Source organism: Polyodon spathula, chromosome 23 (genome assembly GCF_017654505.1).
Source record: "Polyodon spathula isolate WHYD16114869_AA chromosome 23, ASM1765450v1, whole genome shotgun sequence".
Classification (NCBI taxonomy): domain Eukaryota; kingdom Metazoa; phylum Chordata; class Actinopteri; order Acipenseriformes; family Polyodontidae; genus Polyodon; species Polyodon spathula.
Genome location: NC_054556.1, coordinates 13822610 through 13847261, shown reverse-complemented (window position 1 = coordinate 13847261; position 24652 = coordinate 13822610). Strand labels below are relative to the sequence as shown.

The following is a 24652-nucleotide window of genomic DNA, read 5'->3' as shown; positions in this document are numbered from 1 at the left end:
AGAAACGAGAGTTAAAGCTACACTACAGTTCAATAGGGAGGATTTACACACTCATGGAATTTCACAGAATTGCAAATTCTGGGAAAATGTAAAAAAAAAAATGTCTAAATACACAAACCCCAGAAGAACATGCCCATGACCAGAAGGATTTTGTTGTGGAAGACAGCAAAGGAAAGAAAGTACAACTGAAGTGTGCAAGTACTGTTGAGTTCCTATGAACAGCACAGTCCTGGCTGTACTTTCATTCTGTAATATACAAACTCTTCCTTCTACTTGTTCCTTTGCCAAAAGTTAATTAAAGCCTCAAAGTCATCAATTCATAAAGACATGTAGGTTAGATTTAGGAGCTACTGCTCTGGAAAGCAGAACAGCAATTGTAAACCTGTTAATTGGGGCCACACCATTTTCTACAGCAAATCTGGATCATCTTGAATGGATGATGAACTCAGCAATTAAACAATTTCTGCTACACATACCTGCGAAAGAGCAGTTCTCTTTTGAACTGTCAGAAAGCGGCTCATAGGCAGTCAGGTAACAAGCCAACCAAAAAAATACTGAAATTGGTTGGCATATAATACATTACAGCATTTCAAAAGTGCAGACATAGAGACATTAAATGACAATGTATTGTTTTATTAGGAATAATAATGGCAAGTGGGATATGTAGACATTGTTTAATTGGAAATAGTTACTTTATCCACCCCCACCCCCCCCCATCCCATCCATTGGTAGACCACAAAACACTAGCAGAACTAGAATACATCTGACAAGTCAATCTGATACCAAAATGCAACATGCAATGAAAAACAGCCTGTGAACAGAAGCCAAACAAAAAACAATTGTGTGAATTAAAATATCTTTGTTCCTCAATAACAGTTCAGTATAAATGACAGTTTTCAGCTGTTTGTAGCAGTATTTCATTATGAAAGGGGAGGTACCGAGAGGAGAAAGTAAAGGGTTGGGTGGCTCACTGTAAACACTCAGGTTGTCAGCAGACTGCCACTAGGAATGATACAAGACATCAGCTAACCAAGGAAAGGGTAGAACATTTTAAAACATATAACATGAATGGGGGTTCAAAATGCACTGAGGGAAAACAAACAAACAAAAAAAAAAAAAAAAAGTCCTACAAAAATTTAAGTTCACACATCTGGTCTAAAACAAGAAAGTTAAAAATAGAATTTTTTTTTTTTTTAATTTTTTTTTTTTTTTTTTTTTTTTAAATGGAACGCCTTTTGGTTGTCATTAATAGCATACTGCTTGTATATGCATCACATCATAACTGTACAAAATGTCATTCGCAAGAGCCCCCGGCATGCCGCCCGTCGCCTCTGCTTTGAATACCATAACAAATCGACAAATGCGAGCTAATAGTGGAGTTGTAAGAAGCCTAGACCAGTCCTGGTAAAACATGTCCTTGGTTAATTAGAGCCCGTGCTCAGCTGTAAGCCCCAGGTCTAGTGCTTGGAGAGCTCATTGGACAGCCAGTCCAGCCCCTCATACAGGCCAGTGCCCTGTGTGGCGCATGTCGCCTGGACGTACCACTGGAGGGAGAGAGGGGAGGAGAGGGATAGAGAGAGAAAGAAAAAGAGAGCACAGAGTTAGGGCATGGCAATCCCGGGCTGCTCCTTCAACACCACAACCCACACACACAATCCCATACCACCAAACCAGGACACACACACACACACACACACACACAATCCAGAGGTGTCCCACAGGGCTCTATTCTAGGGCTCTTATTTAATATCTATATGCTGCCACTTGGCCAGATAATCTAGCACCATGGAGTTAGTTTTCATTTTTGTGCAGATGACACTGATTTATCTTCAAACTATACCGAATACCTCAATAGCTGTTTTTGTACTCTCACACTGTTTGATGGAAATCAAATTATGAAAGCAAGAACATTTTCTGCAGTTAAATTGCAATAAGACAGAGGTTATGCTGCTGGGTTCTCCACGTCAGTTGAGTTATGTGGGGAACTTCATCTTGGCTATTGATGAGCTTGAAATTAGAGCGAGTTCCGAAATCAGAAATCTCTGTGTTTTTTGATCCTCACCTAACTTTCGAAGCTCATGTTCAAAATGTTACAAAGGTGTCTCTTTTCCATCTGTGTAACATAGCCCGCTTAAGACCTCTTCTCTCTCTACCTGATGCAGAGAGACTTGTGCATGCCTTCGTCTCCTCCCGACTCGACTATTGTATGCATTGTTTGCTGGCGCCTAAATGTGTTAATAGGCTACAATATGTTCAGAACTCTGCTGCTCGAGTTCTAACAGGGTCTAAATCTTTTGAACATTACATCTGTCCTGGCATCTCTGCATGGGCTTCCTGTTAAATTTAGGATTGAGTTTAAATTACTACTGTTAAAATAAGGCCTTGAATGGTCTGGCTCCTAGCTATACCTCTGATTTGTTAACTGTATATTCTCAGGTGTGAAACCTGAGATCTGCAGATGCTGGAATCTTAACAGTGCCAAAATCCAGGCTTCGGTCTATGGGAGAGAGAGCCTTCAGTTGCTATGCACCCAAGCTCTGGAGTGCTCTCCCACAGAAAATAAACGATTCAAACACTTTTGATATTTTTAAAAAGCAACTAAAAACTTTTTTTTCTAAATGGCATTTGAGTCTGTGTAGGGCTGGCTGTTTATGTGTTGTACAGTACTGGTGCTGTGTGTCCTCCGTTTCTGGGCTAAACTTGAGTCCTTGTTTTAACGTGTAACCTGCTTTGTGTCCATTTTTAATATCACTGTGTATTGTTTTAAACTGTAAAGCGCTTTGAGATGTGCTGTATGAATTGTGCTATAAAAAATAGATTAATAATAATAATCCCATACCAACAAACTAGCACACGCACAATCCCCTACCACCAAACCAGCACAGACAATCCCCATGCCAACAAACCAACGCATGCGTTTCCTTTTTTTAAAGCTACAATAAGATGATTAGCATGAAAGGATTCAAGCACATTAGGTAATGTTACCAAAATGCAAGGTGTTTTAAACAAACGATACAATATACAAATGAAAAAAGGTAACGCACTAATTCATCCAGCCAGTACTCTGTTAGACCACTGGAATACTTACAGTCCTGTTGCGCAAAGCCTGCAGCCCCAGCTTGTCTGTCATTTCACTGATGGCCATGGCATTTGGCAGGTCCTGTTTGTTGGCAAATACCAGCAACACAGCATCTCGCAGCTCGTCTTCCTGAAGCTGAAAAAACAAAAGTCCCAGCAGCATTAGACATGATTAAAATAGGACAGTGCAGAGCTCAGCCACTGCGGTACAGTATTATATATTAAACTTCAGGAAGCTATACAGTCACAGTCAGCAGTATTGACACCCTACATATAAATGTAATTCTCGTGATCCCGAGATATAAAATGGTAAATCGAGATCCTGAAAAACGATTTTGTGATCCACAGAAAACTGATTGTTTTTTTTAATACAACAAAATTCTCTGGGCCAATGAGACTGAAATAGCCCCCCCCCCCCCCACACAAAAAAAAATGGACCACAGTATGCTGAGAAAAAACAGGGAAAGCATTCAAAACAAAAACAACCTTGTACCTACAGCTAAACATGGAAATGATTTGATCATGATATGGGATGCTTTAGCAGTTCAGGGACTTGAGATATTCCTGGATCCATGTATCAAAACATTCTTCAAAGTACCCTCTGCTCGTAGGATGATTGGCAGACAGCCATATGGTTTGGGTCGTTGCTGTGTAGAAGATTAAGTGAACTGTGGAATACTTGAAGAAATGAAGATAAAAGCTCTGGAATGGCCTTTGAAATCACTGTGCATGCAATCTGTCTAAACTGATGGAAATATGCACGACAGACTGGGGCCAGATTTCACCAAGATGTAACACACTGGTTAAGAATTATCAAATGTCTGAAAGTCGTAATAAAAGCAAAAGGAGGACACACAAAATACGAAAGCAGGGGTGCCAATACTTTTGTCAAGCAAATACTTTAAGTTTGTTTTTTGATAAAGATTTGTTAAATTACTAGAAACTGTATAGTTTGTTTTATTACAAAGTGGTTAAGGGTTACTAAATGCTTGTCATTAATCTGTTCAGTTGAATTATCGTATAAGCATAGGATACCAATACTTTAGTCTGCGACTGTATATATACATATACACACACACACACACACACACACACACACACAAGTACAGCAGTACACTGTTTAACTTTCTGCTTCAAACAGTCATTGGGTTTGCTACACTGCATACCAGGACATTCATATTAGTAAGGTCTTGTTTGATATTTTAAAAGTGCAGAACAAAACAAAAAAAAGAATCCTGCTTGCTAAAAACTCAACATAGGCTGCAATGAAGACTGCAGCTCGCAGGCTTGTCATGACCAAGTGTCATCAGTCCCAACTCCCCCACCGTATTCAGCTCTGTCACTGCAGGATTTACCATTTTCTGCAGCTCCTCCGCTGCTTCCTGTGTTCTCTCTCTGTCGTTGCTGTCCACCACGAAGATCAGACCCTGCAACACAAAGCAAAAGGGGTTCAGGATTGGGGTTTATTTCGAACCTTAAAACAGTTTTTATAACAAGTAATCATAAGAGGCCCTTGATGCACTATAACAATGTGAAGACACCTGTGTACATCTGTAAATATGAAACCGCCACTGCACACCTACTGTACAGACACCCCCAACCTTACACTGCACCCCCTACTGTACACACCCCACCCTTACACTACACCCCCACCCATACACTGCACCCCCTACTGTACACACCCCAGCCACACACTGCACACCCTACTGTACACACCCCAACCACACACTGCACCCCCTACTGTACACACCCCCACCATACACTGCACCCCCTACTGTACACACCCCCATCTTACACTGCACCCCCTACTGTACACACCCCACACTTACACTACACCCCTACTGTACACCCACAACCTTACACTACACCCACCCTACTGTACACAAACCCCAACCTTACACTGCACCCCTACTGTACACCCACCCCAACCTTACACTGCACCCCTACTGTACACCCCAACCTTACACCACCCTACTGTACACCAACCTTACACTGCACCACCCTACTGCTCACCCCACCCTCACACTGCACCCCCTACTGAACTCACCCCACCCTCACACTGCACCCCCTACTGTACACACCCCACCCTCACACTGCACCCCCTACTGTACACACCCCAGCCATATACTGCACCCCCTACTGTACACCCCCAACCTTACACTGCACCACCCTACTGAACTCACCCCACCCTTACACTACACCCCCCCCTACCTTGCACTGCACCCCCCCTACTGTACACATACCCCAACCTTGCACTGCAACCCCCTACTGTACACACCCCAACCTTACACTGCACCCCTACTGTACACCCCCAACCTTACACTGCACCCACCCTACTACAGACACCAGAGTCAATGTCTATTTGGCATGTGGTGAAACAGTGAGGAACAAACTGTGCACAAGCTTTTAAAATTAACTCCAAGGTACAGGTAACAGGGCACCATGCAGTGCAGAGTCCCCATCTGTGCCCAATTTGAGCTACTCAACCTTCTTTCAAGTTCCAAACCCACAACCAATCAAGCTATTCTAACTGAAACTGCCTATCCCATAGCCTCAGTATGAGAAGGCTGCTGAAATGAGCCAGTGAAATATTTTCACATATTTTTTTAAATAAATAGAAAACAAAAAAACTTTCCATTTCTGGCTTATCCCTATGCTATCCTTGACCTTGATAGTAGTGTCCTTGAGTAGCAGAATATACTTAAATTGAACTCCTCCTGCTTGCAATGGCCCTTGTGAAATCAGGACAAAAATCTACTGAAACCATGAATGGAAATAAGGACTGACTGCTCCCTAATCACCTCCTGCTGTAGTGCAGGAAACACCAGTACATTTACCTTCCAGTATGTTATTTGAGAAAGGGTTGCAGACAAATACATTAAAGGACAGAACACACTTTTGTGGATTCAAATTCAGACCAGAGCCTGACCCAAAAATGATACAGGACTCGACCCTGGGCATGCGATCGGCTACAGTTGCACAGCTAGTCAGCATACAGAGTTCACAAGCAGCAAACTATTTATATTAAATGATTGTGAGAATTATATTTTTTATATAGTTTTCATCATGCTCCTTAATTTTCTGGTCTACTTTTAGTCTTGTCAATGAAAATGTTACACATTTTCTTCTGCGACATTTCTGTTTTAATCATTGTTAATGAAGAAACACCAATAGGTAACAGGCTCAGGTATGTCTTAAACTCCTAGTAAAGCCAGGAATGGGGCCCTTAAGGGGGGAGCGACTGATACAGTGGTGCGACGTATATGCCAGTGTGTCTCATATTAAACTATGTACCAGAGCCACAGTGGGATTACAGCAGCCACAGTATACACCAGTGTGTCTCATATTAAACTATGTACCAGAGCCACAGTGGGATTACAGCAGCCACAGTATACACCAGTGTGTCGAATATTAAACTATGTACCAGAGCCACAGTGCGATTACAGCAGCCACAGTATACACCAGTGTGTCTCATATTAAACTATGTACCAGAGCCACAGTGGGATTACAGCAGCCACAGTATACACCAGTGTGTCTCATATTAAACTATGTACCAGAGCCACAGTGGGATTACAGCAGCCACAGTATACACCAGTGTGTCGAATATTAAACTATGTACCAGAGCCACAGTGCGATTACAGCAGCCACAGTATGCACCAGTGTGTCTCATATTAAACTATGTACCAGAGCCACAGTGGGATTACAGCAGCCACGGTTATTATGGCTGACACAAACTTAATCATCAACAATCAGATTATTTTTTTCAAAATCCACAGCATTCAGGTCACATTGCTGGTAGAAACCCAAAACCACTGTTGTAAGTAAAAGTTTTAATTTGTTCCTTTCAATACCCTCAGTCATTTTGAATGCTAAAACGTAAGCTTTCAGACTCTTGGCTGACCTCTCAACCCAGACGCGTGTAAGGGGAGGAAGAAAATGGTGGTTAAAGTTACCAATCTTTGGAAATATGAAAAACGTCACAGCTATACTGCTTCACCTTTAACACAATAGCTATCAATCTCCATGAATTTCCTTATCCCACGCTCCTGAGCCATTGATCTGTCAACATTCAGGACTGAACCCGCCCCTGGGATCCATAACAAACAGCTATTGGTTAGAAAGCCGAGTAAACTTATAGTTTTCTGTTCATTGTAACTGCAATGCTAAAATAATGCAGGAGCTTGTCTTTGAGACTGGATAAAGTAGGACTGAGAGACAAAACACAAAAATGCTACACAACAGGTTTGAATTTGCCAAAATGCATGACCATGGCATTCGCTGAAAACAGTAGGCGACTGGAGACGAAACAACGAAACAAACAAACAAACATTGGGAAAGAAAAATAAGCTGATAGGAGAAGGAATGGGTTCATGACCTGATGTAGAAAATATTTGTTTCAATGTAGTACTTTGAATGACTTTATACATACTGTAACTTGTTCTACATGTCAGTGCAACGCAGCAGTACACTTGTTATGTATGGTTATGGTTCTGATTAATAAAACAAATGTATCTGCACTGCTAGAAACGTAATGTGATTGGACTGCACCTTACCCAACACAAAGATGGTTTGTTTACTGGTTAGTAGATGGTGCACTGTTCATTTAATTATTGTTTTGCTTTTTTAATTGATGCAAGCAGCAATGTTTAATACTTTTAAATTTGAATATAAAGAATTTGTAAAAGCCAATGCAGCTGGAACTATGGCCTTGGTAAAAATGTTCAGTAAAGCAAAGATGATCTGTTCTTGAACTTGTTTGGATACTTGCTAAGCTAAAATAAGTTAATACCAAGGCAATGTGGGATTTTACGCTCGGTTAATTATTATTTTATAAATTCATTCGAGTACAAATTGTCAGTGGTTTACACTTACTACTAGAATACACAGTACTGTAGTACTATTTATATTTTGATGTATTTCAACACTGCATTTAAATTACTTGAATCAAATATTTTGTAATTTTGAAGAACTGAAAACACTAAAATTACTAATGGAATAAAATGTTGCAAACAAGGGTTATTTCAGAACTAAACCTGTGTATCTATTTATCGCTGTTGACCATGTAGGAAAAAAAAAAAAAAGTGTTTTCCTAAAATTAAGTCCGATACCACGATTTGTACGGTAAACCCTCCCCTGGTCTTTTTCAATGCTGAAATTGATTTTTGATAATAATGCAAATGCAAATCCAGGTTCGTTATGACCAAGCAGCTGCCCTTCTGAAAGCACAGCTGGAAGCTGCATAGTGGCTTCAACAGTATGAAACTACTCTGATAACATATTGCTTCTCTGTGTAAACTACAACATCTCTGCATCTAAACATTTACATTTCGAGCACCTACACCACCACCACCATTCCACACACAGGAGGTGTGGATCAGGCCTGAGCTTGTATATCTGCCAAGATCCAGAAATAATGTGGTGTGACACAGCAAGGGCCCTGTGACGTAAGTTCTGGTTGGAAATCCTCCCAATCTGTGAGGGCGCTAAATAGCAAAAGGGGAAGTCTTTGGACAGGCTGGCCTGATTTCCTGGGTCGGGAAGTCGGTCAGCCTGGAAGAAGGCGAGACTCTGGTGCAGGTACGTATTGACCTGGAAGGTAAACGAGGTAGCAGCTGCAAGTAATAAAAGCAGCTGCAATCGCTTACCAAGGGGTCATGCATGACAGCATAAAGGGGCCGGAGAATCGTTGATCTTTTCCTTCGCTAGGGTTTGTACATTTACCTGGAAGGACTACGAGAGCCGCAGTAGTTGCTGCCTGTGAATTATTGTTGGTGAAAAGTACACATTCGTGAGTGTTTGTTTTTTCCATGTTGTTAGTAATTGTCTTGTTTGTTAAATCACCAGACAGCTAAACACATTTCCAGAGCTGTCACTTTTGGGCCAGCACAAGCCTGAACAGCACTTCACAGCAGTCACTAAAATTACGTGTTATCACCCATCACGAGCACTGACACACACTGGACTGATGATCGTGTTTTAGTATTGTGGGGCAGATAAGGATTGTTTGGGACTGTAACCCTGTTGGTATTTGGCTCCGCGCAGTACACATTGTGTATTGCTGGGGCATTTTCTTTTGGTCACCAGACCCAGATTAAAAATAAAGCTTTCCAAACCGGATTGCAATGGTCTGATTGCTCCTCTGCACCTTTGCACAATCACCAGCCACTTTACCACATGCCACAAGGCTTAATTCAATACAACATTCTTTAGTCACAGGAATTACTAATGCAGGCCTACAAGTCCAAGAGATGCCATTGAAGTATCCATGTCCACCCTGTAGTGCTTCTCCTGCTTTTATTTATTTCACATATTGACACGTCAACCTGTTACTCTTGACACAGCAGGATAAAACTAACTTGACTTTCGTAAATACATTCATAGACACATTTAGCAAGTGCACGTACAGTGGTTTCCTACAAGACTTGAATCTGTAAATACAGACCGCTCAACACAAGTATAATACAAACAATTTAAGATAGGTTATGCTGGATTATACAAGAAGAGCATTCTTACACTTACTGGCAAAGTGTTACAATGGAGAGAAGGCAGAGAGTGTTTTTAGATCATTAAATAAAGAACACTTTCATCAATCACGTTCCAAATAAACAGGATTGTATTACATGTGAATAGGCAGTGTAGTAGCAGCTCATCTGTAAAGGGAGTGTGTTGCCAGGTGTTTTGGAAAGCATGCAGCCTCGTGACCACGTGGCTCTTGGCTCTAGTGTTAAAGGGGGAGTGCTGCATGTATTGTGTGCTCACGAGTAGTTACTCTGTGCTTCTTACCTGGGTGTTTTGGAAGTAGTGCCTCCACAGAGGTCGGATTTTGTCCTGGCCGCCCACGTCCCACACAGTGAAGCAGATGTTCTTGTACTCTACCGTCTCCACATTGAACCCTGACCACCACAACACAAACAAGGGTTATTTGTGTCAGGGCAGAAATGCACACAGACAGGCATCACATTTAAAGGGGATCTCTAGGGTACAACATGAAAAAAGAAACTAAACAAATTATTAATTTTACTCCCTTTCTGACAATGATTAAAATTGTTTCACATTACAGTTTATAGCAGTCATTTCAGAACACCCTCTGGCTTCAGCCCTCAGTTACACTGAAAAGCACAGAGCCTCCAGTCTGGGCAGGGCATGGTCAAGTGAGCAGAGGGAATATCCAAGCACATAATGTCTTCATGCCAAGGCTGCCAGACAGAGCCAGAGGCCTCAGTAACACTCACTAAAGCCATCAGCACAGCCGCATTAAATCAAGGCTGTCTTCGACAGGAAAAGCAGTGTGTGACTTCTAAATATAATGCATTACACATGAAACAAAACAATGGATGTTTTACTTCTAAATTCAGAGTTAACACATGAACATTAAATTGAATTAAAAAAAAAAAAAAAAAAAAAAAATGCATTAATAGGACCCTTTTTTCTTGGACCGGCAAATTTCTTTCCTTTGGTTCCTTTAAATAATAAAAAGGAAACTCCCCGCCCACTATGCAGCACATACGTTTTCAGAGTAAGCATGACAAAAACTAAAAACATACTTAGAGAAAAGAGACTAGAGCTAGGCTGCATTTCAGGATCAGATTTTGCTAGTTAAATTGTTGATTTAATTTTAAATAATGCCATCAGACGTTAGGAAGTATTTTTTTCAAAACACGACAGCGGGAACACAAGTAAAAAAAAACTAAAGAAAGCAACAACTTCAGTGACGGCTTATTTTGGAAAGAAAGTTGATCCAAAAAGCGTCAGAGCAAAAGAAACAACAGGCCTGATAGTGGATGCTGTCACACAAGATATCAGACCTGTTAGTATAGTAGACGGAGCTGCGTTTAACAATCTGATTGCGAATCTTTGAAATGCCCTGTCGAAAGACAATCTCCAAATTCATTATTCTGGACCACGAACGTGCAAAGGAAAAACTGTGACAGGATTTAAGTCAGGAGTGTAACTCAACGTTCATCACTACCGATGTATGGACAAGCATGACACAAGAAGTGTTTTTATCATCTGCCATTACATAAGCAAAACTGGTAACTCAAGTATTATGACACGATAACTACACGAGAGACACACAGCTGTGAATTTAGCAAAGCGATCGATCAGATACACAGAGTTTGGAGTGGTTACCAAAGTAATAGCTTGTGTTTATGACAACGCGGCCAACGTGTGCAGAGCAATGTCTTTGCTTTCTGCAAGAGAGCGTGCTGTGTTACTTTTTGGTAGTGTGACAAGTGTGAGCTGTGCGGAGCACAATATAAATCTCTGCATTCAGAAAAGCTTGAAGGATTTAGGACAACTTCATACATTAGGGGCAGCAGCAAGGAGGCTGGTTGCACATTTTAACACAGAAAAAGCACCATACAGGCGTACAAACAAGGTGGAACAAAGTTTATTGCATGTTATTAAATGGCCAGTTATTGATTTGGTGGAAAAATAACCAGACACGCTTTTCCAACCAAGGAGCATGTTAAGTATCCCTGCAACATCGGTCCCTAGCGAACGTGTGTTCAGCAAAGCAGGAATGCGTGTGAACAAACTCCATTCTTCTTTGAAGCTGAAGAATGTGGATGCATGTTGAATCCTTAAAGCACATTTTAGCTCAGGAAGCAAAAGACAAAATTAAGCTTTTGTCTAGCCTTATACATATATCTCTTATTTTGATGTTATAGTCTTCAGCTACATTAACCAGAACTGGCCCTTGGACAGCACTGGGACATGTTTGAATGGTTCTTACCAATTGTTGGAATTGTTGTGACGATCTCTCCCAACTTCAGCTTGTACAGAATGGTGGTCTTACCAGCAGCATCCAAACCAACTGCAAACAAGAAAGGGCATACTCAGTTAAGAGAGTGTTAAAAACAAGTTTAAAATAAAACACTGAAAAAACTGTTCAGTATTTGGGTTCAGTTCAAAGCACTACATAAACATAGTGGTGGAAAAACAACAATGATCTCTTTCTTCTTTAGTTGTATTTACTATATTCAATAGATTATTAGTGCTTTTACCACCACTGGCACCAATAAGACAAAGCAGCTAAGACTGAGGAGATATGCATAATCTGATGTTCTTGAATTGATGAACAGTTTAATAATTCAGTAGCGATTCACTATTATATTCAGTATATTATCAGCAGCTCTTAGTTTTGGGGACTTTCTTTTTTAGGACATCAATGCATTGATGGTTTTAAAAACAATCAATAAAAATGGCATCGTCCAAGACACATTAACTAATGACAACCTCTGCAAATATCCATGAAATAACACGTCCCTTTTAGCAGGAGGAATTCTCCTGAGTTCAAAGTGCAGGTTAATGAAGCGTGGCTCCCTCACGCACACGGAGGTGTGTTACAGACAGAGCAGTTAAAAAGCAGCTCCAGCCTGTGAACTCGTGCATGCAGACTGTACCACTCGGCAGCCAGCCCCCACTCTCTAAACACACTGCTATACTTCACATTACAGACTTGGCAGCAAGTGCGCATTCATAATCTCAGCACCACTGCAAACTGAAGTTCAGAAAATTCCTGGGTTTATTGCACATGCAGCACCTGCCTAGATAAACACAGCAGAGCAATAACTGGCCAAATAATGGCCATTCCACGCTCCCATGATTTCACTCAATACCACTGGAAATAAAACCCGTCAGTACCGATCTTCTTCTCTTCCAGCACACTGCAATCCAGTTAGTTATGGGGCGACATGCTCCATCTAAAGCTACGAGCTTCAGAAGTGTGCTTAACCAGCAACTATTTCTGAAGAACAAACTTTAAAACACCACCCTCTGATTTGAAGCCGTGCTGTTTATAAATTAAAAAAATTAAAACACAGAAACACAGTAAATACAAACAAAGCCATAATAAACAAGCAGTGTAAAATTGTGTGCCACAGCAGTAAACACAAATAGGAGCCATGAGTAACATGAAAGTACCACAAGGACCCAATCCACTGACTGCATGTGTGTGTGGAAGTGTGACATCCTCACAGACTGGGACGGGTGCAGCCAATTTCATTACAACTGGGCCAAGCAGATCTCTAGATAAAACCGCAAATGCAAGTGTGACAGACCTGCATAGTCAAATAGGATGTCCTTATATCCCAGATTCTGATACTTCATGACAAAAGTTTCATCAAAATTGATTGATCGGCAGTAAAAATTATGTACAGGCCTCCCTATAGATCTGCAGGCCCACCAGGGGATAATTGATATCTGAAGAGATCAGAATTGGATTACAAGGGCCGGGTCGATATAAAATTTCCTAGAGTAAGACAACCGTAAAAACAAATACCATAGTACAAATCATGCAAGTTATAAAAATGAAGGCTTACCAAACATGGAGAAATAATGCAAATTACTTTGAAAATGTAAGCAATTCCAAAACAAGTCATTTCAGAAATCACTTTCTTTCACAGAATGCTTTAAAACGTGAAACCTAAAACAAGGCATAGCATAACATCATCTTTAAAGAATCAGAATTTTTAAACTTTAGAAGTACCCTAAAGTTGCACAATGTGTTGTAAGCCTTGCCTTTTATTTGAATGCTTTTTTTTTTTTTTTTTTTTTTTTTTTTTTAAAAAGGTGTCAGATTAATTTCACCCACTTGAGCTGCTATGATGAAATCGAAAAATCTATTTTTCGATCAATTCCATTCCTCATTATATACATCAATATAAATAAAGGATAATCGATTCAATAATTACACTTCTGTAAGGCGCGTAGTTAGTAACACTATTTAATGAAAATGCACCGAAGCCCCGCCTTGCTATTTACAATATTTCTGCCAGGCAGCAGTGGGAGTGCTCTTCTTTTCCTGCTCATGTTAACTAGCATTTGATTTGCCGGTTCTATCCTACCAGCGAATCAGTTTTGAAAATGCTTTGTAAGTACACACCCCTCTGTGTGTTCAATGTAAACAAAAAAGCGCTGTGCCTTGAGTCCAGCACAGTTGACCTTTTCCTTCACAGTGTTCACAGGAACACTAATCATAGCCTACCGTATTACAATATTTGTAGTGAATAAAGGAACGGTGTCAATACCATAACCAATATACCAGCGTGTATGTCCTCAAGGTGCTGAAGCCAACACCCACACAAGAGCTTCCTAGTGTAAGTGATGAAGGACAGTGATATTTCAAAATATCACTATTTCCAATGGGAAAACGGGCAAATGTGTGTCTTTTCGTTCACATAAAGTAAAAAAAAAAACATATGAATCCAAATTAACATGTATTTATACTAAAGTAATACAAAAATGACTACAAAAGATTTAGAAGTGAGTAGATTTTCGAGATTTACAATTATACTGTATAAGAACAGAGAAAACATCATGCCTGAATATGCCTTTATTGTGACAATGAAAGATGAATTACATCCCCAGCTCACAACGGCTTATTTAACTGTTCAGCAGATTTCCAAAAAGGAAGCAGCAGAGTGCCCTTCCAATAGGTTAGCAGCATTAGCCTGGTATATAAAAGCACACCGTTAACAGTGCAGGATTGAACACTTGCAACATGTTTTGGGCCACCTATTTTTCCACAATCGCAGAATCACGGACGGAATTGCAGAATTAGGCATTTGGGAACAGAATTGGCATTTTGGGACTGGAATTCTGCTTCGCAACTGCACCTTTAAAAAACAAACAAACAAACAAACAAATAAATAAATAAATAAATAGAGCTGTACCACTGTTATTCTCTATACAAATAATGGATTGCTTTGAAAACTGCAAAACCCAAAAGCCCAGCGAACATGCTTGCATAAAATGTTTTTGTATATTTGTTTGGATTATTGGATAACGAGTAAACAGGTGGTTTTGTGGGTGTTACGCTGATGGACTGTGTGTTGTGGCGCTGCCTGAGTGCAGTGCGAGTCGAGTTGTTTAAAAAAGCAACTAGCTGTTTTGTGAGAGTTCTATTCTGTGGAATCATTTTGGAGTTTATGTACAGAAGTGAAAAGTACCTGAAAAAAAGTCAACCCCCCCATTAAAAAAAACGTAATTAAATTGATGTATTCATTTATTTTGTTATTGCAAATCCGTTACTTCATCATCAACTCAACACAAGGAAACGACATGGTGGTTGAGGTGAAACCTTTAGTTTTATAACTTATTTCGAATGCATCATTAAGTCCTTAATAATGCCACGTACTCAGAGTGATTTTTAGTTTCTTTTACTCTCTCTACTCTATTGTAGGAAGAACAGAACATGGTGAAAATTGTAGATTGAACAATGAGTGGACCAATAAATACTTATTTTAGCAGCTGTACCGAATGCAAAGCCAGCGTGTTTACTGTGCAATGAATGGGTGTCAGTTGTTATGGAATACAATATGAAAAGGCATTCTGAAACCAAACAAGGAGCTTTTGGAAATACGTATCTAGAGGGCACAGTAGTTAGAAGCTCAAAAGTGGAAGCGCTGATCTCTTCTTACCAATTACACTATTAATGTGTCACATACATTTTAAAATGTTTGTAATGATACTCTAATTCTCACACTGTTCTATTAGAACTATTAAGTATTATTCATATGGTAAATTGTGTAAGTCTTGTTCAATATATGAACATTAAGTTACATATTTTATTACTGCTTAATGCGCAGAGTAAAATACTGTGGCCAACCTACTCCTAACTTTTTTCCAATCTGGCCCCCTTAAACTAGTTGAAGAGCCCTGCCAGTCACAAACCAGTCTCCGTTGTTGCAGATGAGACTACAGATGGGAGACATGAGTCCTGAACATTGTATTTAATTTGTAATTTTATTAATTGTATATGTTTGTAATAACGCCCCTCATTTGACTAGTTTGTATATTGTTTTTCCAACAATAAGCTGTTTTTTCAAAACACCTTTATTTGTTGACTGACACAGTACATTGTTACTAGTGGACTGCTTTAAGGTTCTGTAAAAACTACAGTCTCTCAGGGACTTAAAAATGAATTAACTAGATTATTGTAAAAATGTTACTTATGTTCAAATGACGTTGTTAATTCTTAATAAATTTGTAAAAAAAATGGAAATGGTCGTTTCAAAAAACAGGATTTGCCACTGCCAGAATGGAGAATCAGGAGCCCTACATGTTACATGGCTGTGAGGGCTGAGGACTGATTGTTTTGCACATGGAATGAAATCAGAGTTCCAATCCCAAAAAACTGACCTGACACACTGACAGAGCTGACAGGAGGAAGTGCTCAGCAGGCAGGTGATTCCACATCTAAGACTTCACCTGAGAAAGGTTGTCACTATTGGCCATGCTGGAGAAAATACTAGTGAATGAATCTGGGTTAAGACAATACATCTTTCTAACTACATGTTTTATTTGACTTTGAGGGAGTAGGTTTACAGCTTTCTTCCCCTGTGGTAGAAATGAATCAGTGTAATGCAGAGTTCATTCTTCCGCTAGCACCTTTGACCCCGTATCTGGTGCACACAGAACTGTGCCGCACATTCCTTTAGCTGCGTCGCTATGGGAAAGGAAGCTCCTCAGTGCTGGGCTGCAGCTACACAAGCTACACATTAGCAGGAAGAATTGCACAATACTGCTGCTGGCCAGGGCTGTTGCGAATATGTACTCACCCAAGTTATATTTCATGAGTTCAGCCAAAAAGCACTCAGACTTCCTTTTTTTTAAAAATTTTAATCAATCTGAAAAGGTTCAACCATGACATTGACTTGTTTAATTAGAGTATGTGAGCAGTCCACTGATCTTACAGCCCTCTTGTATAGGAACTTGTAATAGTCTACTTCTAATACATATAGGTTTATATTCAAATGAAGGGCAGCTGTGCATTCACTTAAGGGGGGATGCTTTTTGTAGTTAGTATTTTCTTTAGCAAATTAAGCCCACTTGTTGCATTCTTATATTATATATTACATACAAAAAAGCAAAACTAGAATTTACAAAACGGTCAATTAAAGGCAAACAAGGATTTCCTATTTTATGCTGTCAGTTTTAAGCATAACAACAAAAAGTGTGTTATTGTCGAAAATGAAACTCGCCACCCCATTAGATATATCAAATAGAAAGGCAGCGATTTCACTGGAGTATTTATAGCAAACGGATCACGCTGCTTTGGCTACATGGTATGTCGATACGACAACCTGCGAGCATCTTCTCCGTCGTTTGGTTCTAGAACAGCGTAGGGACTCTAACTCGAGGACCGGGGACGGCCTTCTAATTCATGAAACAATTGCACTGTTCAAGTGCCCTGGCAATGAGGATAATACAGCATCGGAGGGTATAACACCCCAACACTTTACCAATTTCATTTATTTTAATTTTTTTTTATGTTTAGTCAGAGAATATTTTATGGACGACGACTCGTTCCAAACTACAGCTGGACACATGCAAATGAATTCACCCAATACATTGCCAGCCATGCATTATTTCTCTCAACCTAGGGAAACACTTGTATCCAATTATTATTATACACTGATATTTAACACAGATGCTGTCTGACCTATTTAATGAGAATGTTTTAAATAATGAAATTTAAGCCCAGACCTTTGACAAGGCAAGAGTTTATGTTCGCCCACCGGTACCACCAGAGCGCTTCAGGAATGCCAGCGAGTTTGCTTGGGGTATTCCGAGCTCCTACAGGCAACCCCATAAAAACCTTCGGTGCGAAGCGGATTTGTACTCAGGCTAACCTTATTGTAGATAAAGACAAGTTTACTGCTTATCGCTAAACAACGACCGCGTTGGAGCAACATTAAACCGTATCTACCCGTCCACAGTAACCCTGCCCTGCCCAGGCCAGGCCGACCCCACACTTACCCATCAGAATCCGCATCTGCTTCTTCCCAAACAGGCGAGAGAAGATACTCGAAATGGTCAGGCCCATGTTTCCGTCGCTGCCTCGAAGTCAGTGATATTAAATAAACTGCGGCTGGGAGTCGTGCGGGTCCTGTCGGTGTCTCTGCTCCTCGGCGCCGGCTCTGCTTCTCTGCTCAGGTGTTCCGGATCTCGGTCGTCTCTCTGCCACGTCACACTCTGCTCCAGCTCGGCTCCAACGCGGAGAAAATGACGTCAGCAGCGCCACATCCCGACATGCAGCAGGGTATGGAGCGCGTGCGGGGCTGAGAGCCTCGCAAATGTCAGCGATGGTCCTCAACTGAAACCCTGCTGCTCGGTTACGTTTTGTAACAGTATAGTTGTGTTTTTATACAACCTAGCTGATAGGTATTAACCCTCTTATTATCTTGTGGGTCCATTTGACACGTTACTGGTTTACACTGACCTTAAATGTAACCCCCCCCCATTATATTTGATGACTTTTCCTTTGTTGGGGTCACAAACGTTTATACATAAAAAAAAAAAATGAGATAAGAACATAAGGAAGTTTACAAACGAGAGGAGGTCATATGGCCCGTCTTGCTCGTTCGGTTGTTAGTATTTTATGGATCCCAGAATCTCATCAAGCAGCTTCTTGAAGGATCTCAGGGTGTCAGCTTCAACAACAATACTGGGGAATTGGTTCCAGACTCCCACAATTCTCTGTGTAAAAAAGTGCCCCCTGATTTCTGTTCTGAATGCCCCATTATCTACTCTCCATTTGTGACACCTGGTCCTTGTTTCTTTTTTTCTGGTCAACAAAGTCCCTTGGTCGACATTGTCAATACCTTTTAGAATTTTGAATGCTTGAATCAGTAATCATCTTTGTTCAATAGATTAAATTCTTTTAGCCTGTCTGCATATGACATGCCTTTTAAACCCGGGATAATTCTGGTCGCTCTACTTTGCACTCTTTCTAGTGCAGCAATATCCTTTGTGTAGCGAGGTGACCAAAACTGAACACAATATTCTAGTTCAAGCCTTACTAATGCACTGTAAGTAATGCCTTGAGTCAATATTGATTGATTTTAGCAATGTTCATTTCTCTCTTCCTTTTTGCCTTGTTTGCAGTTCCAAGTACTCTTTCTGTGTACTTTGATTTTAGTCCCTTTTAACGCTCTGTAATGTGTCTTTTTTGTTGATAGTTTGAGCTGTTGTTTTCTGTTAAGTGCCTTGAGATGGCTCTGCTACGTAAAGCAGTATGCAAATAAAGCTTGATTTGATTTGGTTTGATTTGAATATGATAGGAGGTATTTATCTATATAGCTTTGTGTGCATTAAAGATACATGTCATTCTTTCACTTCATCTTTTATAAAACCTGGGCAGCATCTCCATGCATGAATCAAGCTAGGCTGTCAAATTCCAATGTCATTAAAATGGTTCTTGAGCCTAGATATGCTGTTACTCACATTTGATATATACAGCTCTGGAAAAAATTAAGAGACCACTGCAAAATTATCAGTTTCTCTGGTTTTACTATTTATAGGTATGTGTTTGGGTAAAATGAACATTTTTGTTTTTTTCTATAAACTACTGACAACATTTCTCCCAAATTCCAAATAAAAATATTGTCATTTAGAGCATTTATTTGCAGAAAATGACAACTGGTCAAAATAACAAAAAATATGCAGTGTTGTCAGACCTTGAATAATGCAAAGAAAATAAGTTCATATTCATTTTTAAACAACACAATACAAATGTTTTAACTTAGGAAGTGTCCTGCTGGAAAAACCAATCCGCAGAGTTGTGGAACATTGTCAGAGCAGAAGGAAGCATGCAAGTTTTAGGAAGCAAGTTTTCTTCCAGGACAACCTTGTACTTGGTTTGATTCATGCCATCAAGCTGCCAATTCCAGACACCTTGCTGAAGCACCCCCAGATCAGTTCACTGAATCCTCCACCACATTTCACAGTGGGTGCGAGACACTGTGGCTTGTAGGCCTCTCCAGGTCTCCGTCTAACCATTAGACGACCAGGTGTTGGGCAAAGCTGAAAATTTGACTCATCTGGGGGTGCTTCAGCAAGGCTGGAATCCGGCAGATTTGTCTTTGTGAAGGACACATGAATCAAGCCAAGTACAAGGTTGTCCTGGAAGAAAACTTGCTTCCTTCTGCTCTGACAATGTTCTCCAACTCTGAGGATTGGTTTTTCCAGCAGGAGAATGCTCCATGCCACACAGCCAGGTCAATAAAGGTGTGGATGGAGGACCACCAGATCAAGACCCTGTCATGGCCAGCCCAATCTCCAGACCTGAACCCAATTGAAAACCTCTGGAATGTGATCAAGAGGAAGATGGGTGGTCACAAGCCATCAAACAAAGCCGAGCTGCTTGAATTTTTGCGCCAGGAGTGGCATAAAGTCACCCAACATCAATGTGAAAGACTGGTGGAGAGCATGCCAAGACGCATGAAAGCTGTACTTGAAAATCAGGGTTATTCCACCAAATATTGATTTCTGAACTCTTCCTAAGTTAAAACATTAGTATTGTGTTGTTTAAAAATGAATATGAACTTATTTTCTTTGCATTATTCGAGGTCTGACAACACTGCATATTTTTTGTTATTTTGACCAGTTGTCATTTTCTGCAAATAAATGCTCTAAATAACAATATTTTTATTTGGAATTTGGGAGAAATGTTGTCAGTAGTTTATAGAAAAAAACAAAAATGTTCATTTTACCCAAACACATACCTATAAATAGTAAAACCAGAGAAACTGATAATTTTGCAGTGGTCTCTTAATTTTTTCCAAAGCTATATACAGGGCCCTGTGAAATTCACTGGAGAACGACAGGACTAACCTGCAATTTAGTCCTTATCCTCAAGATGTCAGTGTAGCCACTCCTTATAAACAGATCAATAGAATAATTAAATCAACTCATCAAATTCTGGCTAATTAGAAAACACCCCCTAATTACGAGGGACAGTGATTGCCATTCGAGAAATTGCTTCCTTCTGCGTTTAAGAAGCTTACCTCAGAGACTTGCTGTTGTAGAACAAATATATGCACCAACAAACTCAAAGAGCATTTTTTTTGAGAGCTCGCACGCAGCAATATCCAGCTGGTTGCTGCACACCGATGGTATAACTTATTTTGAAAGCCGTAATGTTAGAATCATACACACAAGGCACTATCATATAATAACAGACATATCCCCTCAACTGAACACCACACAGTAAACACAGACACAATGAAGCGCTCTTACCTTTGTATACCGGTAAGTTAATGATCAGCAGATGTGCTCAGCCGCACGAACAGCACAGCGTGTGGTTTTCAGTTGTAATTTTCTGCAACTAAATGCTCTATAATAACGATATTTTTATTCGGGGGTACATGCTCTCGCACTGGAGAACGACAGGACTAACCTGCAATTTAGTCCTTATCCTCAAGATGTCAGTGTAGCCACTCCTTATAAACAGATCAATAGAATAATTAAATCAACTCATCAAATTCTGGCTAATTAGAAAACACCCCCTAATTACGAGGGACAGTGATTGCCATTCGAGAAACTGAAGCGTTTAAGAAGCTTACCTCAGGACTTGCTGTTGTAGAACAAATATATGCACCAACAAACTCAAAGAGCATTTTTTTTGAGAGCTCGCACGCAGCAATATCCAGCTGGTTGCTGCACACCGATGGTATAACTTATTTTGAAAGCCGTAATGTTAGAATCATACACACAAGGCACTATCATATAATAACAGACATATCCCCTCAACTGAACACCACACAGTAAACACAGACACAATGAAGCGTTCTTACCTCTGTATACCGGTAAGTTAGTGATCAGCAGATGGGTCAGCCGCATGAAGAGCACAGCGTGTGGTTTTCACTAACTCTACTGTGCAGAATAAATGCATTTTTTTCCCCCCCCCCATGTATAAATATCGGGACTTTCTTACTATGCATCGGGACGCGGGACATTTGCTAGGAAATCGGGACTGACCCGATTGGGGACTGTTGGCGTGTATGAAACATCCTGTAGTTTGAATAAAGAACCCCTCCTGTCAAATTGTATTCCAGTGTTTGATGCTTTCTGTAACTCAGAAATGAAGAGGCATCAACTATATATGCAAAAGGAAATGGTAGTGCAATTTCTTTGACCGAATTTTGTAGAAATGCAGAACAACTATTTCCCAATTTAGCACGAAAGCCTAAAATATATTTGTTAGTTGTTATTGAAAGAAGTGTTTCTTCACATGGACACATTTTCATACAACGTCAACCCATGAATGAAGCCAAGTGTAGAGTTATTTTATGTACGCGGATAAAAAATGGTACTGCGCTTGCTCGCGCATGCCTAAACAACTTTCGCTTTGAAAATATGGATGTGTCCGTTCAAATCTGGTACGTTATGCTGTTTTCATTGTTAGTGTAGTTTATCATTTTTTTTCCACAATTAAAAAAATAGTATGAGAGTATTTATCATATGCAATACATTGGGTCTTGTATTTTTTTTATTTTTTACTTCTGCAACTTTGCGTTGGACTTCTCATTTTGTTCGTCATGAATTGTTTTTTTCTTTTTAGAGAAATTGATTGTCTGTTTCCAGTTTAATTTCATTTGAACTGAGCTCTCAATTACTTAACAATCCCTTCATTTAACTGATAATTTGCTTAATTAGACCGTTTTGACTTATTTTCAGCACTTAAACAGTTGCAGATTTCAAGTTAGCTGTAACACTTTATAAGTACCTTGAACTGTGCAGTTTTGTAGGCACTACAAACCATTGAAAAGGTCTAATTCAGCAAATGATCAATAGTTAAGTAACTGAGTTGTATCTATGGACTAGGACTGCAGAAGACACTGTGGTATCAGTCTTCAGAGTAATCACCACACCATAAGCACAAATTAGCTGTCCTGGAGTGCTGACACTCCCCCAACTCCCCCCGCCCCTGAAGAGTTTGAGATATGATCACCGAGGAGCTGTCCTGGTCTCTCCACTCTGGACTTTCCAGTTGTTCTCCAGGTCCAACTCTGTTGCCTGATGATTTGTCTGTGGTGTGATTTTGAGGAATTGCCCTCACGGGCAGGCTCCAGGACAGCAGTGAAGTGCAGTTGTAGAATGTGTGTAATAAACAGGGTGTGGCTGCTATGAGCTGACTGAGGAGCCTCTGATTTAAATTCAGCTACTCATTGCAGCCGACAAACCACAAGCAGGTCTGTGAAGAGAAGCAGTGACAGGAAGCAAACACTAACCAGCATTAAACTAAACAAGGACGATGCAATGCTAGAACCAGGTTAAAACTCTCTTCAGACATCCTGGAGCCCACGCGTAAAAAGTGTGGATTCATAGTACTCACAGCCCATTTCTATTGAGTGTTTATAATATTGCTGAACTGTTGAATCCAATACAACAAAAAATAAGGGTCTATAGAGATGGTGAGACCCAAAACTGAAACATTTCCAGTGGAAGTGGTTTCACTTTTAACTGAACTGCCACAGGGTACGTTAGCAGGAATGTGCTTCGTGACTCGCTCTTTCCCCTGGTGTAGGAATCCTATGTGGCTCACTGCTCCTCATCCTTACTGGGAGCAGCTTCCTTAAACCACTTCAGTCTTTAATGTGTTGTTCAGCATTATGAGATGTGATGAGTATTAGCACGTGATATTGTGAAAGATTACATTTCAAATGGATGCAACACACATGGCAAAAAGAATGTGCGAATAAACAAGTTCCTTTCTACACATGCACCCTGTACTCGTTCCATCAGAGAGAAGACAACTCCCAGAGGAAACATTGCATTTTTGGCCGACGCGTGAAGGTAACATTTTCGTTTGTCCTTTGTGCTCCTCTTTGGTGGGCTGACGGGCAATAGGTGGGATGCATGTGCCACACTCACACTGCAGAAGATTAAAAGCGTTTTTATTTTTTGTGCCTTGGGAAAGGAGGCATATTGAAATCCGGAACACCTACCTCTCAACTAACTGAGAATCCACCAGCACCCTTGTTTTATATTACTTAGTGTCAACATTGCTTTGAAGCTTTGAGTTTCATTAAGAGAAAAGCTTTGTTATTGGTGGATTAGCAACCTTTCTGTCTGAAACACCAAATCACAATGCTTTCTACATGGAGGATGAGAGGTAAGCATTTATTCATGTGAGGAAGCATTTTCACAGTCTATAAAACAGTAGATTCAAACTACATTTGACCGTTCTTTTACCTTTTAATGACGTTTGCAATCATTGGGAGTGCTTCTCACTGCAATCACTCGAATATTGTCTATGCTGTAAAAACATGCCTTCATTATCATCAGTCAAATTAAGTGTATTCGAAGAGACACACAGCAGCTGCATTTTCTGAACACAGAGCAGCAGATTGAGAGCACAAAGCAACAGATAGAGAGCACAAAGCAGCAGACAGAGAGCACAGAGCAACAGATAAGAGCATAGAGGAGCAGATTGGCAGCACACAGGATCAGATTGTAACTCTAGTTCCTCTAATATTGCATCAGTTTCTGCAGCGTTACAGACTGTCAGCTGGTTTCACGGCTACAGAGTTGCTCACAGACACAGCTTTGAGGATGCTGGTTATGCCTTTCTCTGTAGCTAGTGTTCTCCCTGGAGCCCAGTGAATCCATTAACACACGGTACAGCACAGCACGCTTACGAATGCACAAACGGACCAAGCAATACCCAAAGCAATGCAGTATCAAGCACACCGGAAAACGATAAACACAAATGAAGGCATATAGACCAAATGTTCAAAGTGCCTCCTGGTCTCCCCTCAGAGAAAGCACACAACTCAATCCA

General features: G+C 40.3%; 1 protein-coding gene across 1 annotated transcript; it reads right to left on the bottom strand.

Annotated features, from left to right (window-relative positions):
• Positions 1-617: 617 nt before the first annotated feature.
• On the bottom strand, positions 618-18076 carry LOC121298158 (ADP-ribosylation factor 4). The gene is made up of 6 exons (XM_041225058.1): positions 17845-18076; positions 11816-11896; positions 9862-9971; positions 4434-4505; positions 3089-3214; positions 618-1544 (listed from the first exon to the last, which is right to left on the bottom strand). The coding sequence occupies exons 1-6, from the start codon at positions 17909-17911 to the stop codon at positions 1458-1460; spliced, it is 543 nt and encodes a 180-aa protein (XP_041080992.1). The 5' UTR covers positions 17912-18076; the 3' UTR covers positions 618-1457.
• Positions 18077-24652: the final 6576 nt, after the last annotated feature.

Coding starts and splice junctions, on each gene's coding strand:
- LOC121298158 (XM_041225058.1), bottom strand. CDS start 17,911: ATGGGCCTGACCATTTCGAGTATCTTCTCTCGCCTGTTTGGGAAGAAG. Junction 11,897..17,844: donor GCAGATGCGGATTCTGATGG/GTAAGTGTGGGG, acceptor TCTTGTTTGCAG/TTGGTTTGGATGCTGCTGGT. Junction 1,545..3,088: donor AGGCTTTGCGCAACAGGACT/GTAAGTATTCCA, acceptor CTCTCCCTCCAG/TGGTACGTCCAGGCGACATG.